This window comes from Silurus aristotelis (genome assembly GCF_946808225.1).
Source record: "Silurus aristotelis genome assembly, chromosome: 13".
Taxonomy (NCBI): domain Eukaryota; kingdom Metazoa; phylum Chordata; class Actinopteri; order Siluriformes; family Siluridae; genus Silurus; species Silurus aristotelis.
The window spans coordinates 15,399,041-15,414,490 of NC_139586.1; the positions used below are offsets into that span (position 1 = coordinate 15,399,041).

General features: G+C 39.5%; 3 protein-coding genes across 5 annotated transcripts in view; 1 reads left to right on the forward strand and 2 right to left on the reverse strand.

Annotated features, from left to right (window-relative positions):
* The window catches only part of nqo1 (NAD(P)H dehydrogenase, quinone 1), a gene marked incomplete at its 3' end in the record, with an annotated part of 93,032 nt that overhangs the window by 32,528 nt on the left and 45,054 nt on the right, over positions 1-15,450 (forward strand). The gene's annotated exons all lie outside the window — the stretch shown is intronic.
* On the reverse strand, positions 55-4,904 carry znf319a (zinc finger protein 319a). Its single transcript, XM_083558747.1, has 2 exons — positions 4,611-4,904; positions 55-3,816 (listed from the first exon to the last, which is right to left on the reverse strand). Exon 2 carries the CDS (start codon positions 3,679-3,681, stop codon positions 1,912-1,914), a length of 1,770 nt encoding a protein of 589 aa, XP_083414873.1. The 5' UTR covers positions 3,682-3,816; positions 4,611-4,904; the 3' UTR covers positions 55-1,911.
* Positions 7,762-14,801, reverse strand: jph3a (junctophilin 3a). 3 transcript variants are annotated; one of them, XM_083558729.1, is made up of 6 exons: positions 14,486-14,801; positions 13,526-14,256; positions 10,705-11,467; positions 10,400-10,524; positions 8,959-10,280; positions 7,762-8,795 (listed from the first exon to the last, which is right to left on the reverse strand). In XM_083558729.1, the coding sequence occupies exons 2-6, from the start codon at positions 13,905-13,907 to the stop codon at positions 8,715-8,717; spliced, it is 2,673 nt and encodes an 890-aa protein (XP_083414855.1). In that variant the 5' UTR covers positions 13,908-14,256; positions 14,486-14,801; the 3' UTR covers positions 7,762-8,714. The 3 variants fall into 3 exon arrangements, with proteins under 3 accessions (XP_083414855.1, XP_083414856.1, XP_083414854.1); XM_083558730.1 differs by having other exon boundaries at positions 14,358-14,801; XM_083558728.1 differs by having other exon boundaries at positions 13,526-14,801.

The window sequence follows — 15,450 nt, forward strand, 5'->3', positions numbered from 1 at the left end:
CTGTTATTACACGACTAACAGGAACTTATGAGTTCAAGAAACATACGTATACTCTGTATTTGCAAACATTTATTGGTTAATGCCATTGTAGCCAATGATCACAATACATACAAGTGCAAAGATAGGACAAATTATTACATATAGAGATATATACGTTTCAATCACCCAACCATTATTAAAAACACTTACAAATGTTAAAGTAAGCAACAACAACAACAGCAAAAAATCCTAGAGAATGGTTTAATAGTACTAGTCCCAAGGATAAACAGGTCTACATCCATATTATTAATCAACTGCCTAATAGAACTATCAATGAAGGGACATTGTGAAAAACACAAGGTTGTTCCTAAAAAATAATTTCTTTGTTAGAGTTTACAAACCTTTTTAATATATTATTTTTTTCCTATTAGGTCTCTACAGGATGCTTGCCTGAATGCTGTGAAATCATCCAAATAAACGCAATCAGCATATAATGGGGGTTAATTTGTTGATTAAGGTTGAATTAGGTGTTTTTTTTCCTGAACATTTCTTTAAAAAAAAATATTTCTAAACAACATTTCTAACAAAATCTGTTGCATTACATTATACAACCAAGGTGCTTTTAACTTTTTTTTAAATTTATTTTTATTACGATGCAAACCTTATGTTTAAGGGACACCAAAAACACTTTCCAAAGGCATGTATAAATGGAAAAATAAAATAAAACATAGCAAATGTTTCATAAAAGGTTAAATAATCCTACTACGTCTACTGTAAGAAAATAATAACCGAATAACTAATAACTTAGAAAGGAATGATTATAGACGTATAGTTTACAGTTTGGTGGAAATACATACACTAATTTGTACTAAATCATTTAAAAAAAAAAACATCAATTTCTGAATAGTACTGAAGATATTAGAGCAACAATAAGAAGTAACACCAGCTTATGTGTGTATTTTTTTTTTAATTGCTGTGACAGACATGCTGTTACTGGGCAGTTAAAATAGCAGTCCAAACTGTAAACTGTATTAGTGTTACTGATAATCGTTTAAATAGCTATGATAACTGCAAGGATGAATTAACCACTTACACTCGTCACATACAACTGCATCACTTCAAAGTAACTACCTTTGTTCTTTTGCCTATAAGACAACATACAAATAAGCACCAGTTACAGTTTACAACATAAAATACTAACAGATTTTAGATTATTCATGCATACACATACCCTGTTACATCATGGGTTAGGCATTGGAGTATATGGTAGAGTTACTAAAGGGAGCAGACAATGCCTTATATATATATATATATATATATATATATATATATATATATATATATATATATATATATATATATATATATATATATATATATATATATATTTTACACACACACACACACACACAAGTACTGTGGCAGGTAAAAAGCACGGGTGTGTACATGTACTGTACAAGATGGAAAAGTAACACTGTCTGTCATATGCCACAATAATTATTCCAGCCAGTGAAATCCAATTTTTCTTTTAACAAAGTAACAAAGCAACTAAATTAACCTCATTAATATTAAAATTGTTAAAATTGGATACAAACAATTACAACAGCACTGTAATTTAATACTTAAAATTTTAAATATTGGAGAGAGAAAAGCTAAAAAAAAAACTAGAATAGGCATTATTGAATGTATATCCTATAAACAATTTAATACTTATTGGACCTATTTCTATGTTTTGCAACTAAGCCTTTTTTTTTAAAAACCTGGCTGGAAAATATGGTACTGAGAGTTGAAAACTATATCACAGGCTGTGAGTCTTGAAATGAACCTCAATAAATTATAGCACATGTAGAATACTAGCAAGTTTGTCATACAAGCACTATATGTTCGTGGCTTCATTAAACAAGATGGGAGGCTAACGTTACTGGAACACCACTACTGTATGCATGGGGCTACTGGATAGCCCCCCCCTTCTGCAGTATGTTGGACCGTGTGCTCCTGAAGAGCCCCTAGCTCCCCAAAGCATTCGCCACACCATACGCACTTAAACTGTGCTTCCCGTGAGTGGACGATGCCGTGTTTGGCCAAGTGCTCTCGCTGCTTAAATCCCTTGTCGCAGGTTGGGCACTTGAAAGGTTTCTCCCCCGTATGTACACGGCGGTGTCTCTGGAGCTCAGACGAATATTTAAAGCGCCTCTCACAGTCCGAGCACTTCATTGGTTTCTCACGGGCAGGATCACAGTGATGCTGGACGAAATCGGATGACGACTGAAAGCGTCGACCACACAGGGAGCATTTGAGTGGCTTCTCAGTGCAGTGCGAGTTCTGGTGTCGTTGAAGGGTGGATGATTTTTTATAGCCCTTGCCACACACGTCACACTTGTACGGTTTCTCTGGTGCATTGGAGCCTGAGCCAGATTCTCCACACTTGTGCCTGAGAAGCTCCCCGGACTGTCTGAAGCACTTTTGGCAAGCAGCACACTTGAACAGGTTCTCAACTCCATGGACATGCTGGTGGTACAGAAGGTGGGAGGGTTGCAGAAAGCCTTTATCGCACTGGTTACACTTAAAAGGACGCTCTGCAGGGTTTTTGTGAGTGCGACGGTGTCGTACAAGGGCATACTGCTGCTTAAAACTCATCTGGCACTCTTCACATTTAAATGGTCTTTCTTCTGAGTGGGTGCGCTCATGCTGTCGGAGGTCTGATGGCCGTTTAAAGGTCTTTCCACATGTTGCACAACGAAAGGGCCGTTCACCAGCAGGCTGGCACTGGTGGTGCAGGAGCTCAGACGATTCTTTGAAGTGCAGTTCACACAAGTTGCACTTGAACAGGTGCTCTCCGGAGTGAGCGTACATGTGGCGCACAAGGTGCTGCCGGTGCTTGAAGGTCTTATCGCAGACAGCGCATTTGTAAGGGCGATCAGCACTATGTGTGCGCTGATGGTGTGCTAGGTGAGATGCCTGACTGAAGCTCTTCTCACACGTGTTGCATTTGTATGGCTTCTCACCCGTGTGCACTCGCTCATGCCGAGAGAGCTCAGAGAGGTGCCGAAAAGCCTTCGAGCATACTGAACACTTGTAGGGCCTATCGGAGTTTTGAAAAGCAGTGGACGAAGAGGATCCCATTGCTGCACCACTGCTGGAGGTCTCGCCTGTTGATGGCTGCTTGGGGTTTGAGGAGGAAGTATCTGGCCTGTAGGTTTTCTCACAGATGGAACACTTCATAGGGTTGTTGCCATTCGAATGCTCGTTGTGGTGATGTGCCAAAGAAGTGAGAAGGGAGAATCCCATTTTGCACACACCACAGACAAATGGTTTTTGCTCTACCTGGACACATTGATGCTCCAGTAAATCAGTGGCCTGACTAAAGATCTTCATGCACTGGGTGCATTGAAAAGAGCGGTCCTGGCTCACCATGCACTGGTGCTCATGTGGGTTTGCCAGGTGAGATATATCATGGCCACACGCCCCACACTTGTGACCACCCTCACTCCCTACTTGCAGAGATGGCTGTTGAGCTGGCACTGGATGCTGCTGGCCGTGCTGGCCATGCTGCGACTGCTGTAAAGCAGGATCTGCGGGAAGGACGATCCCATACACGGCGCTACCGAGAGGGTTTTCAGCCCCTTGAAGAAGTGGATGTGCAACAGGTGGAGCCACTGCATGCTGCTGCTGCCATGCCTCGGTCATCCTTCCGCTGTACATGTATGGCTTTAGCTGTCACAGGTCCTCGGTTATTAAAAAAACGTCCCAAAAATGTCAGGTCGTTGACAAGTGCAAGGAAGGACAATGAGCCTTGTTATATTATATGCACAAAAAACCCTTCACCAAGCAGTGTATCTGCAAGACAGAAACAATATCAGTTTACCTTAAAGTGCTTTAATTTTGCAAGGATGCATTTGAAGATAAAGTGCATACATCTAAAAGGACATAGCACATGCAATGATAAAAAGATAAATAAATCAAAACACCCGGGATGCATGCTTTTTTTTTTTTTAAATGCACGTCCAAAATAAAACACAAACCAAATAACCACTGTGCATTTTAGAGAATACCAGTATGAAACGCTGTCCTAAATGGCATATCATTCTATGCTAGCCTGCTATAACCGGTAGGGGGGAAAACCGAAATGTGTGCACATCAACATAATTCCCAGCTTCTGCACAAAAGGAAAGGAAATGCATATATTGCATTCTCTGCAAAGAAGCTTTTAGGGTGTTTTTTTTTAAGCAACTTTAGCTAGCCGCTGGTAGCATTAGACAGCAGGGGAAGGAGAAGTCGCTCGTTTTTATATACCAGCTTGGCTAATGTCCTTGCTCTAACCGTCTGGCTAACAGAAGCAGAATAGTGCATGCAAAAAAAACAAAAAAACAAATGGAATAAGAAATGCGTGAACCGGGAAAATAAGCGGAAAGGGAAACTGGAAGCTCGGAGGAATGGGAGGAAAAAAAATCACTCTGCACAATAGCATCCAAGCAGCATAATGCTCAGACCCATCCCTAGCTCGGTGCACTTCAGTAAGCTGGCTACACCGCGGCTGCTAGGGGAAAACCGACACCAGGCATGCTCTGTCCTAACATGTCTTTATTAGCTCCGCTGTGCTTTTTTTTCCTCCACCCGCAACGATTTGATACCTTATCAGTTTTCCGGCTGGATCCAGAAATGCAAGAGAGAGAGAGAGGGGAAGAGAAAGAGAGGTCAAAAGAATTGCGGTTCCGGTTCTGGCAAAAAAAAAAAAAAAAAAAAAAAAAAAACCGAAACAAACACACAGTAGGGCGACGCGCAGCCGGCGGGGCTCCACAAGGCCCAAATAAACGTGACGCATCGGACCTCTATGACCAGTCCCCCCTTCTTCCCTCCATCCAACCAGAACAAGGCTGACACCCAAATAACATGGGCGGATTCACAGCAGCAGGGGGCAAAAAAGGAAATCTCAGCTACGCCTGTATAAATGTTTCCTTTCCATTTGGTTAGGGATAGATTATTCATACAGAGAGCATGTCTTCCAGCAGACCCCGAGATCCACAGGAACCACAGGCCTTGAAAGTCAAACGGGTAGCCCATTGGGCTTTTCACACTTAACTGTAAAGACTGAAAAAAAGTTAACCAAAAAAAAAATCCCAGTCAAGTCAATGGTTTTGATGGTAATTTCAATCATATTCAGTTGGTACACAGTGGAATGAAGCATTCCTCCAGGACTTAGGAGCTACACGAAACAACATAAGTTTATACTAAGCATCACAAACCTAACTATGACATAAAATCATTAGTTATCTTAGGGCTTTTTACACTGCATTTAACCCCTGGGTATCATCAAACTAAACCCTGCATTTAACCCTGCGGAGAGGAACGTCATTTAGAAGTTGGGTTAGTATTGCTTTGTAACCCGGATGGTAAAACCCTGCTCTGAAGCCTCTTGCAATGTTAACCTCGCAGTGTGGTGCGAACACGTATAGTCTGAAACGATGCAGTGTTGAATTGTTACAGTTTTGTGCTGTATTTAACCAATCATATTTAATTGTTAACCCCAGGTAAAGTATGAGCAGTGATTGATTAAAACCTTTATCCTCCTCTTGCTATTGTGTTGTTTTTTGTTGTTTTTTTTTTTGTTAATCTAATCAAATTATGTTAACTGGTCATATCAGAATATCATATATATATATATATATATATATATATATATATATATATATATATATATATATATATATATATATATATATATATATATAATATTAAGTTAATGTGTCTGTAATTTTGACAATTTACAGTATTATCAGTGTTAAATCAGTGTTATAATAGCTATCAAGTAAAATATGTGGGTATCTTAGATGCACAGGTGTGTATTGCTGTTTTTGTTTTTTATATGATTTGGTTGAGCTGTCCGTGTGTAGCTGTGTGTTACTGATAAAAGGTACTTTTTAAATGCATTTGATGATTTTGTGCCACTGTAATAAAGCTGTGTTGTTGTTTTTTAAATGTGACAATGCACCACAATTTTTTATCTAAAGAAGAGTGTGATCCCCAGTGGCATAAGGATGATGGAAGATAATGGTGGCATGTGATAGGAAAGTTTAGATTCAACATTGTGTAAAATGAGAGATAATAACAATGCATAAAAGAGGGTGTTCAGATTTGTATTATTTGTGTATTATCACAGTGCTTCAGAAAAACCTTTGACTTTTTTGATCATCTAAAACCACAAACTCACTTTATTGATATTTTTTCAAAATTGTGAACAATGACTCCCTGCAGAAGTTGATGTCCCTTAAAACATGCAATCTCTTAAGGTTGTTACTGCTAAATACATTCTATAAGTCTATATATGGGCACAAGCCGTATTGACACAACATATATATTGAACTGGATGTGCTTTTTGAAATTTTTTCACCTCCATAGAACATATGACTCACTTTAAATGTTCTGCATAGGACAACAGTATATCTGTTATAGTATGGTGGACATTTATATATTTAGCTAACAACTTGTTTTTGGTCAAATCATTACAGTGTAAATCTGGCACCTCTATCTTAATTAATGTGGTCTCTTGAAGGATGACCCCACCCAATCCACATATGAAAAACATATGCTAACTGCTCTGTAATTGGTCTTAAGCCAATTGAACACCTATTGGAGATTTTAGAGTGTTTTGTTAAGCACAACTATCATCTTCATACCAACTAAGGAAATATAATTTTGCAAAATGGTGTTCATTGCTGCAGTACACTTCCACAGACTTGCAGAACTAATGCCAATGTGCATCGAACCTAATTTGATGCCTTTTATTTGCCCAACATAAGTAAAAAGAACAACACTATAGATTTTCATTTTCGCCTGTTTATATGTTTTTACATCAATAGACTATGTTCCAATTAGCATCTAAGTGTCCAGTTGGAATGTGAGATAGCAATGGGACCCCCTGGGAATTTTCATTAAAGGTGACAAAGCAGCAGAATCTTGGACAGAGCATGCTCTGTTATTAAGATGATGACAGATTTAGATTGCTATCAGATACTTCTCTCGAGAGTAAATTCTTTCATAAATGTTGATTTCTTCCACATATCTCCCTTCATTACATGAACATCAATGAATGTTGATCTTTTTTTTTTCTATTTCTTTTGTTTAAAGAAACTGAAGAAAATATCATAACCTCAAACATTTTATTAATTTTTCCACATAACTTGGAAACATCTCATAAATCATTGCGTAAGAAAGGGCATGCTCGGGCATGCAATGATTCCACAACATGATGATGTCACTGGATGAGTAGTATAAAATATACAGTAGCAGTTTTATCATTCATTAATTGAGATGATTTCAGTCAGGTCCCACTGAGAAACAAGCTGGCATTTTTTTACACTGCTTTCAGTCCCTATTGTCACCTAAAGTTGCTGGACAGAGAGACAGGCAGAAAATCACACAGAATAACAGCAGAAGAATACAGGCCAACAAACATGCTGTAAAAATGTCCATGGGCTCAGTGTTCTCAAAGCCAACCCATTCAGTTCAAAGGTGAATAGAGAGAGAAAGAGACAAATGGTTCCATGCCTCCTTACACGACTTCTGTATATGTTGTCACTTTGTACAAAGCCTGCTTGCTGGGATGATTTTTTTTCCTCAATTAAAAAAAGGCACTCAGCATTATCAATGATATCTTGCAAACAGTTAAAAGATACTAACTCGTCAATAATATAGAATATATATATATATATATATATATATATATATATATATATATATATATATATATATATATATATATATATATATATATATATATATATTGAAAGCAGTGGTCAAAAGGTAACAGTCTCAAACTTTACAAAGCATGAGCCAGAATACTCAACCATCTATGTACCTCTGTTGTGGTTTAGGTCATACAGGAAGTATGATGCATGTTTGGCATAGTAGAGTATGTAAAAGTTCAGTGTGAATTAAAACAAACAAAGCAATGAACTGAATTGTGCTGACATTCAGTAACCGTGCTAAAGTGATTCGTATTACAGAAGGAAGGAAGAACGGTGCAGGGTTACCCTATTCACTACACACTCGTGAATTTTGACTGGGGTGAAAACATATCATGATGAAGCCCTTTAAAATAGCCTTTACCTCTGACACAGAGTGTGGGTATGGGTATGCAAGATTTTTGATAGATGAACTGTCATTTGTTGCAGCGGTCCTATAGGGCAGTACCCTGGGATATTCGAGGGAGTGTGTAGTCTTGGATTGACTAGTTCCGTAAGCGCCGTGTGCACTTGACCACCTCACATGCGCTAGAACATATTTGTACATAAGACCACAAGACCATCTCACTAAGCTATACAATCATAATGTTCAGAAAACCAAACAAAAAAAATATGCCAGATGTGCATTCGGAAGGAAAATAAATAACGTTAACGAGCGAAAAGACATGACAAATTATATCAGGCAATATTGTATCTTCAAAACCTAAATATGTGCATTATTTTAATTCCTAAAAAATACTGTTACTGGGCCTTTATTATGGAGAAGAAAAAGTATGCAAAGATACCTAATGGATAATGACAGAAATGTATCATTATTAATGGAACCACAAATTCAACTTACAATTTACATGGTGTTTTCCAATGTACATGGGCTTGACTCATGTAAAATCTTGGTTCCTTACATAAAGAAGTGATGCTAAGTGTGCAGCATGTGCATATCTTACTTTTTCATAATAGTAAGTGCTGTTATTAACATTCTCTAGGCCTTTGTGTTTAAATAAAGAAATGAATGAATAAAATGGCTACACTAATGTTGAGTAAAATCACCATGACCACCAGAACAGAGCTGGAGCCCTGTGGGAAAAACAAAAAGTTAGCATGAGCTTTGATTTATTTATTTGCCAATAAATTACTAATAATTCAACACAGATATCAAAGTCCCTCATTGCAAATGCATGATTACAAAATAAGTATTATATTGAATCAATAATCTTTTTGAAAACTGTGCCATACTTACTGAGTTTGGTTTTACCAGGTTCAGATGCTCGCCATCATTTTCTAGAGTGATTGGAGAGGATGTTAAAGGGGGAGAAAGAGTGACATCCCTGTGCAAGGGCCATTCCTCCAAATCAACCCCAACATTCAGGCTGTCCAGCATCTGCACAGAGTCCATGGATTCTTCCCTGGCTGCAAGACTCCACTCTTTTACATCCTGATTTCGCTGACGTAGTGTCTGCGAATTGTGCCCTTGGAGACTTGGACATTCCATGCCTGAGCCAAAGTGCTGCTGTGAAACAGAGTCAAGGGGCTGGAACCTCATTTCCACACAGTAGTCGTCCAGCTTTTCCTTGTCTTTCTCAGGCAGCTGTGAGTGGCAGGGGATCCACTGGGAAGAGTTTTCAACAGTCCATCCCAGACTAGAGCCCTTGGCTCCTTGTTCTGGTGGCTGGTAGTCGTTCAGGCTAGATTCACCAGCAGTATGATTGGTTTGGTTTGGTTTGTGATTGGAGTGGACATGCTCATGTGATTTGCGATAGGAAGATACATGCTCTCTAGCATTGTAGTGGGTGGATGAGCGGTCTTGTGGTTTTGCATGGGTGGAGATATATTCCTTTGACTTGTGATGGGAGGAAGAATGCTCATGGGTTTTGTGATTGGACAAATTATGCCCCAAGGCATTGTGATTGGAGTATGTGTGCACTTGTGGTTTGATCTTGGAAGAGTTGTGGTCAATAGAGTTGTGACTGGATGGAATATGTTCCCATTCTCTATGTTTAGAGTGTGTATATTCCCTGGACTTGTGATTTGAAGATGCATGCTTCCAGGACTTTTGATTTGATGCCATGTGATCCCATCCCTTATCTGAGGAGATGTGCTCAATGGGCTTGTGATTGGAAGAACCGTTCTCCCATGAATGATGAGTTGAAGAGTTTTGCTCATGTCCATTAATGTGTCCGATCTCCTCCTCCAGTAGGGATGGTGTGGTAGAGCGGCTACTGTCTCCTTTGCTTCCCCGTCTGTTAGGATACATGTCAGCAGTCCAACTATGTGCTCCACCTCTTCCATTGTCCATGCCTCTTCCTTCAACAAGAACCTGAATCTCTGCTCCTCCATGTTCGTCTACAGCACTCTGACGCATGAAACAGGTGCTCCTGGCGCGGTGAGACGGTGGGGTACATGGAGGTGATGGAGGGTTACTCAAGCCAGGACTCAGGTCTGGAGTCTGGGCTGGAGGAGTTGTGTCTGGTGTGCAGAGCTCTGGGCTGTCCGTCCCAGTTGAGATAACTTCCAACTCTTTCTCTTTTCTGTCTTGACGCTTTGGTCTCTGGCATTCCAATCCTGGTGGATAGTAATATAATTTGTTATTAATATAATGGTGCATCAGAAAAAAACTGTATTATAAAAAAAAAAACTATTATGTATTATTTTGTATTAAAAGAACATTTCTATTTACTGACCATTTCCATAATGATGGAAGGAAGGGGAGAGTTCTTTGGCAATAATCCGGGCGAGACGACACTCCTCCAGGGCCCTTTGTGCAACTCCTTCAGCTGCCTCAGCTTTTCCTCGAGCATGGCTCATTCTGCATCAAGTGGCATTTAGAAAAGTTATATTCAGCACAATATTTAACCTCATTTTGCAAGCTATTTAAAATCTATAAAGTGTTAAAACTATAAATATTTCACAATCAACATGTTTTAATATATCCTTGTTTAAGGATTAAATATGAAATTTGATCAGTTAGAACCAACCAAGTTCATACCTTGACAATGCAATCTCTGCCTTCTGTTTAGCAATTTCTCCTGCTTTCTCAGCAGCTTCAACAGCACGGTCCACTTTCTCCCGGATTTTGCTGGTGCGCAGTGGTATTATGTTCTTCCGCTTGCCACTCACCAGAACGTTCTGCTTGTATTTGCCTTCCTCTTTTGTTCCATCAGAGAAGGTGGTGCAGCCATAACCATGCCGCTTGTTCCCAAACCACTCACCCTCAAAGCGCAGCCCATCTGATCGATGACTGATCCCCCAACCTGTTCGCATGTCATTTCTCCATTCCCCCATGTACGTCTCAGTGACTGTTGCATCTACACTGGCACCTGTCTCACCATCTCCGAGACTGACGTTAGAGTTGATGTCAGATGCAGCTGAGCTGACTGTGCTCATGCCTGCCTCACTGCAGAAGGAGCTCTGTTTGCTTAACTGGCTGGCCAGGGAACTCTTGGACTCAGAACGGCGTAATTTTAGGCCACTCAAGATGGACTGCCGGAAACGCCCTTTCCTCTTCCGTTGGCGGTCAGCATCACTTTGGGCACAAAGCACAAAGCCTCCACGCCCAACCGGGCTCCCGGCAGCTCCACTTACAGCTGAGCCATCATCAGGTGTTGGAGCTCCCTCACTGTGCTCAGAGCGGAGTGAGTTTATGGAGGTGCGCAGAGGGGAGAAGATGACAGCAGCCATGCCATAAGGTACACTCTGACGCACACCATAGCCATGTCGCATGCCACTCAACCACTGTCCCTGGTAGGTACCTTTCAGAGAAGACATAAAGTAGTAAGTCAAACAACAAGCAATACGATATCTGTGCAACATGTTTGCCTTTTTGCTATAGAACAATTTAAGGACTATACATTTTCTATAAAAAACAAGCATGGCACAATGTTTTCCGTTAACTAATAAAAAAAACTGATCTGTTTGTAAATGGATTAAATCCTGCTGTGTATTTTTTATTTATTTGTTTTTACAAACATTTAGCTTGATCTCCACTATTACATATTAAACATGAATAACATAAATAAAAACTATATTTAACCCCTTAAACCACAATCAGCAGGTGGGTTCACATCACTCATTCAAAGTAGTAGCTCGTAATGAACATCTACTACATAACCAATTATTTGAATTTGTTGATTCTATTATTTTTGGTGAGGAAATTGAAGTCAATTAAAGTACAATATAAATAATTTGCTTTAGTAATTTAGTATAAAATGGTACATTTTGGCTTTTTAAATAAAAAAGTTAATAGTGCTTGCACTATTGTCAGTTATACTAAGAACAATAAATTATTTTCAAATGTTTACAATGTATCACTGGTTGGTTCACATTTACTATTATTAATGTAAAAATAAAGATTTCTGTCATTTTCTGTTTTTACAATATACAATAGGAATAAAGTGTAACTATTTTGACATTGTAATAAATAAATAAATAAATAAATAAATAAGCTCTGCCAGTTCAATACAAAGGATTTTATATTATTTATATTAGCTGCTAAATATTTCTAATGCGCATATTAAATTATCATGAATTTGCATGTTTGGCTTTTTAAAATCAGTGGATATTTATACTTCCTTTTGTATTGTTAATTGCCTTAACACCTTAAGTAAATAAACAATAAATTAGCTTTTAATTTGGTTAATTTTGAATAAAAAATGCAAATTTTTTTTCTAAAGCATATCTTATTTCCCATTTAAATTTAAGGAGCACGAACAAAGTAAAATCAGGGATCTTAAAAATCCCACTATATTGATATTTTTTATTGAGATAATTAAATGACTGTATTCTTGTCCTGTGTGACGTCACCTGAAGTGGCTCGGCGTTAAACCAGAAGCTGTCCAAGGTGCTGTAATGAAAGGTATGACTTTCCCCAAATCAGCGGTTTACACTAAAATAATACTCTTTTTTTTCTTACGATATACAAAAATACGATATTTATAATGAGTCCTATGAATCCACAAAAACAAACAATAAATTACGATAAACAATAAAAATTACGAGTCTATAATATTTTGTCTGATATGCAGTTAAAATGTATTCTCTAATTTCAAACGATCGTGTCATTAATTAGTTACACAATCGAGAACAGCAGCATAAATGCATGTAACTGCATGGATTAACTGTCATGTATGTGCAGCGTGTACATTTTTAAATCCCATGCCTGCCCTAACGCAAGCCTAAATGTAGTTACTATTTTCCGCATTCAGCCTATGAACGGAAGCTGTGGCCCACGAGGGCGTGAATCACGAACATGGCAGCTCGTCGAATCAGATTTCAGAACAGTGGAGTCTCTGGTGACCCAATGACCCGTTGCCTTTCGGTTTCCATGGTGATTGACTTTACAGAGGCGTGTGTGTGTGTGTGTGTGTGTGTGTGTGTGTGTGTGTGTGTGTGTGTGTGTGTGTGTGTGTGTGTGTGGATGGTGCTGGAGAAATTAGATGAAAAGGTGAAGACGGTGGAGTGGTGACAGACCTCTCCAAACATCATCCATGATTACTTGTGCTCTTCAAAAATTTAATTATAGTCTGAAAACGCGGGCGTTTTTTTACCTTAAGGAATCACATAACCATTCAGACTGCAGTGTTACATAATTGGCAAGAGCAGATTTTTTTTTACTATGTTATACAAACACAACACACACACACACACACACATACACATGTATATGAACACCCCCACCCACCCACTCGCTTACTCAGCGTGCAGTCATAAAAAATGACACACCCAGAAACATCTGAATGAGTTAAATCTGAAACAAATCCGAAATAATTGCAAGAAAAAAATATATAAATGTAACATTTATTTTGCCTCACCTCCATCAGAGTATGTCTCAGACCCATAACCATCCTGTAAGCCATTACTCCAGGTCCCTTCATAACGTGCCCCGCTGCCAATGCTTTCCAGCCTCCCATAGCGGCCCTTGAATCCTTGCGTCCACTCCCCCTTGTACTCCCACTTGCCTTTGGTCTCCACACCGATGCCGTGCCGCTTTCCCTGTGCCCAAGTTCCTTTATAACTGTTCCCACTGGGCCAGGTATACACTCCAAGAACCTCAAATCCATGGCTCCAGGCCCCTGCGTATTCCCCCTGGCCCTGGGGCCCTGTGCAGACCCCTCGGCCGTGAGCCTTGCCCTGCTCCCACCCTCCACAGTACGACCCCCCATCATCAAAGTCAAACCTGCCTCCAGTGGACATGCATGAAACAGGTTTTTGGCAAATCCTCAGAATGTTAAGAGAAACGAGCACAAAACGAGCAAAGGAAACACCGTGATAAAACTGTAAATGCTAAAGCTCGTCGGATCTCGAATCTCGCCAGGGAGCTTTCAAGGCGAAAAAAAAGGTGGAAATGGTAAAAAAATGTTGCAACCCTACTAATCAGGCTCTTATCCAAAATGTTAAAGCTCCTCGCAGTCTGTGCCAGGCCTGTGGTAACGGATGCCTTTATTACGCCTGCTTCTTCCCATGGGCATGCAGATGGTGTACTTCTCTGTCTCTCTCCACACGGCACCGCCGGCCAGAGGCTCGCATCGGCGCTCTGCTTTCCCTGCGTGGAGGCAAACAAGGCCTGTTTTTTTCCACAATTACACAGATCCACACAGCAGAAACAGCACCATTGATGATGCTCAACCAGACATTACATCGCACCTCACTCAGCACTCACCACCACCACCACTAATGTGCCGCACCAGTGAAAGCAGCAGCCTAAACCTATGGAAAAAGAGTTCTAGATCATGCTTTAAATACAAAAATGCAACATTTAATCAGACATGCACCTATCAAAACCTATCTGGCACAGCATTTCTTCCGTTGCTCTTGCTTTTCTCTCTCTCTCTCTCTCTCTCTCTCTCTCTCTCTCTCTCTCTCTCTCTCTCTCTCTCTCTCCTTCTCTCTCCCTCTCTGTGCTCCTGCTGTGATGTAGAGGTGAAGAGGCTCCTTCCCTGGAAGACTGTGATTTAAAAAAAGATTAGAACATCCAAGGGATCCTGCTTCCCCCTAACGCCCCCGTTTTTATCTGTGGGCGGGAGGGGATATAGAGACATATAAAGAAACGGATGTTATATTGTCTTAAGCCATATGATGCTCAGAATGTGCTCATTACTGGACTGTTCCACCCCAGCCGATACCCCTCCCCCACTGATGCTCCTCTTGTCCTTGCTCTTAAAGGGAAAGACAAGCATGCAGCATCTACACAGCCAGAATGTGAACATAGTATTACACTTTTCAACATTTTTGAAATTTTAAAGTAACCCTATCAATCTATGAACACTAAACAACAATAACAGTTCATAAATGTTGCTATTTGTTCAGTTTGAATATAATTTGGCACGTTATAAACTTATTTGGTATTCTATATTTGTTCAGAAAAAGTCATTTGTATTCTTTTAAATGATTAGAAAAATGGCAATAGAGAAAATTTAGTCATTAAGGAAAACAATAAGAGAATAAATGAGCCATTTATTTGCTCATCCATACGCTAAAATAAAGATATTTATCATTCTTTCGGCTGTGTAACAAATGTAAATGCAAAAATATCTTAAACATACACAATGCAGCAAAAAAATGGCAAACCATGCTATTTTACTCACTGTAACATAGCAACACCACTTTAAAACTGTATTTTTTTTTTTTTTTTTTTTTGTGCAGAAATAACCTACAACTGCAAATGTCCCCAGAGGTCACAGAGTCAAACGCAACAAAGGTCACATCGACTGATGGAGCAACACCAGTTTCACCATGA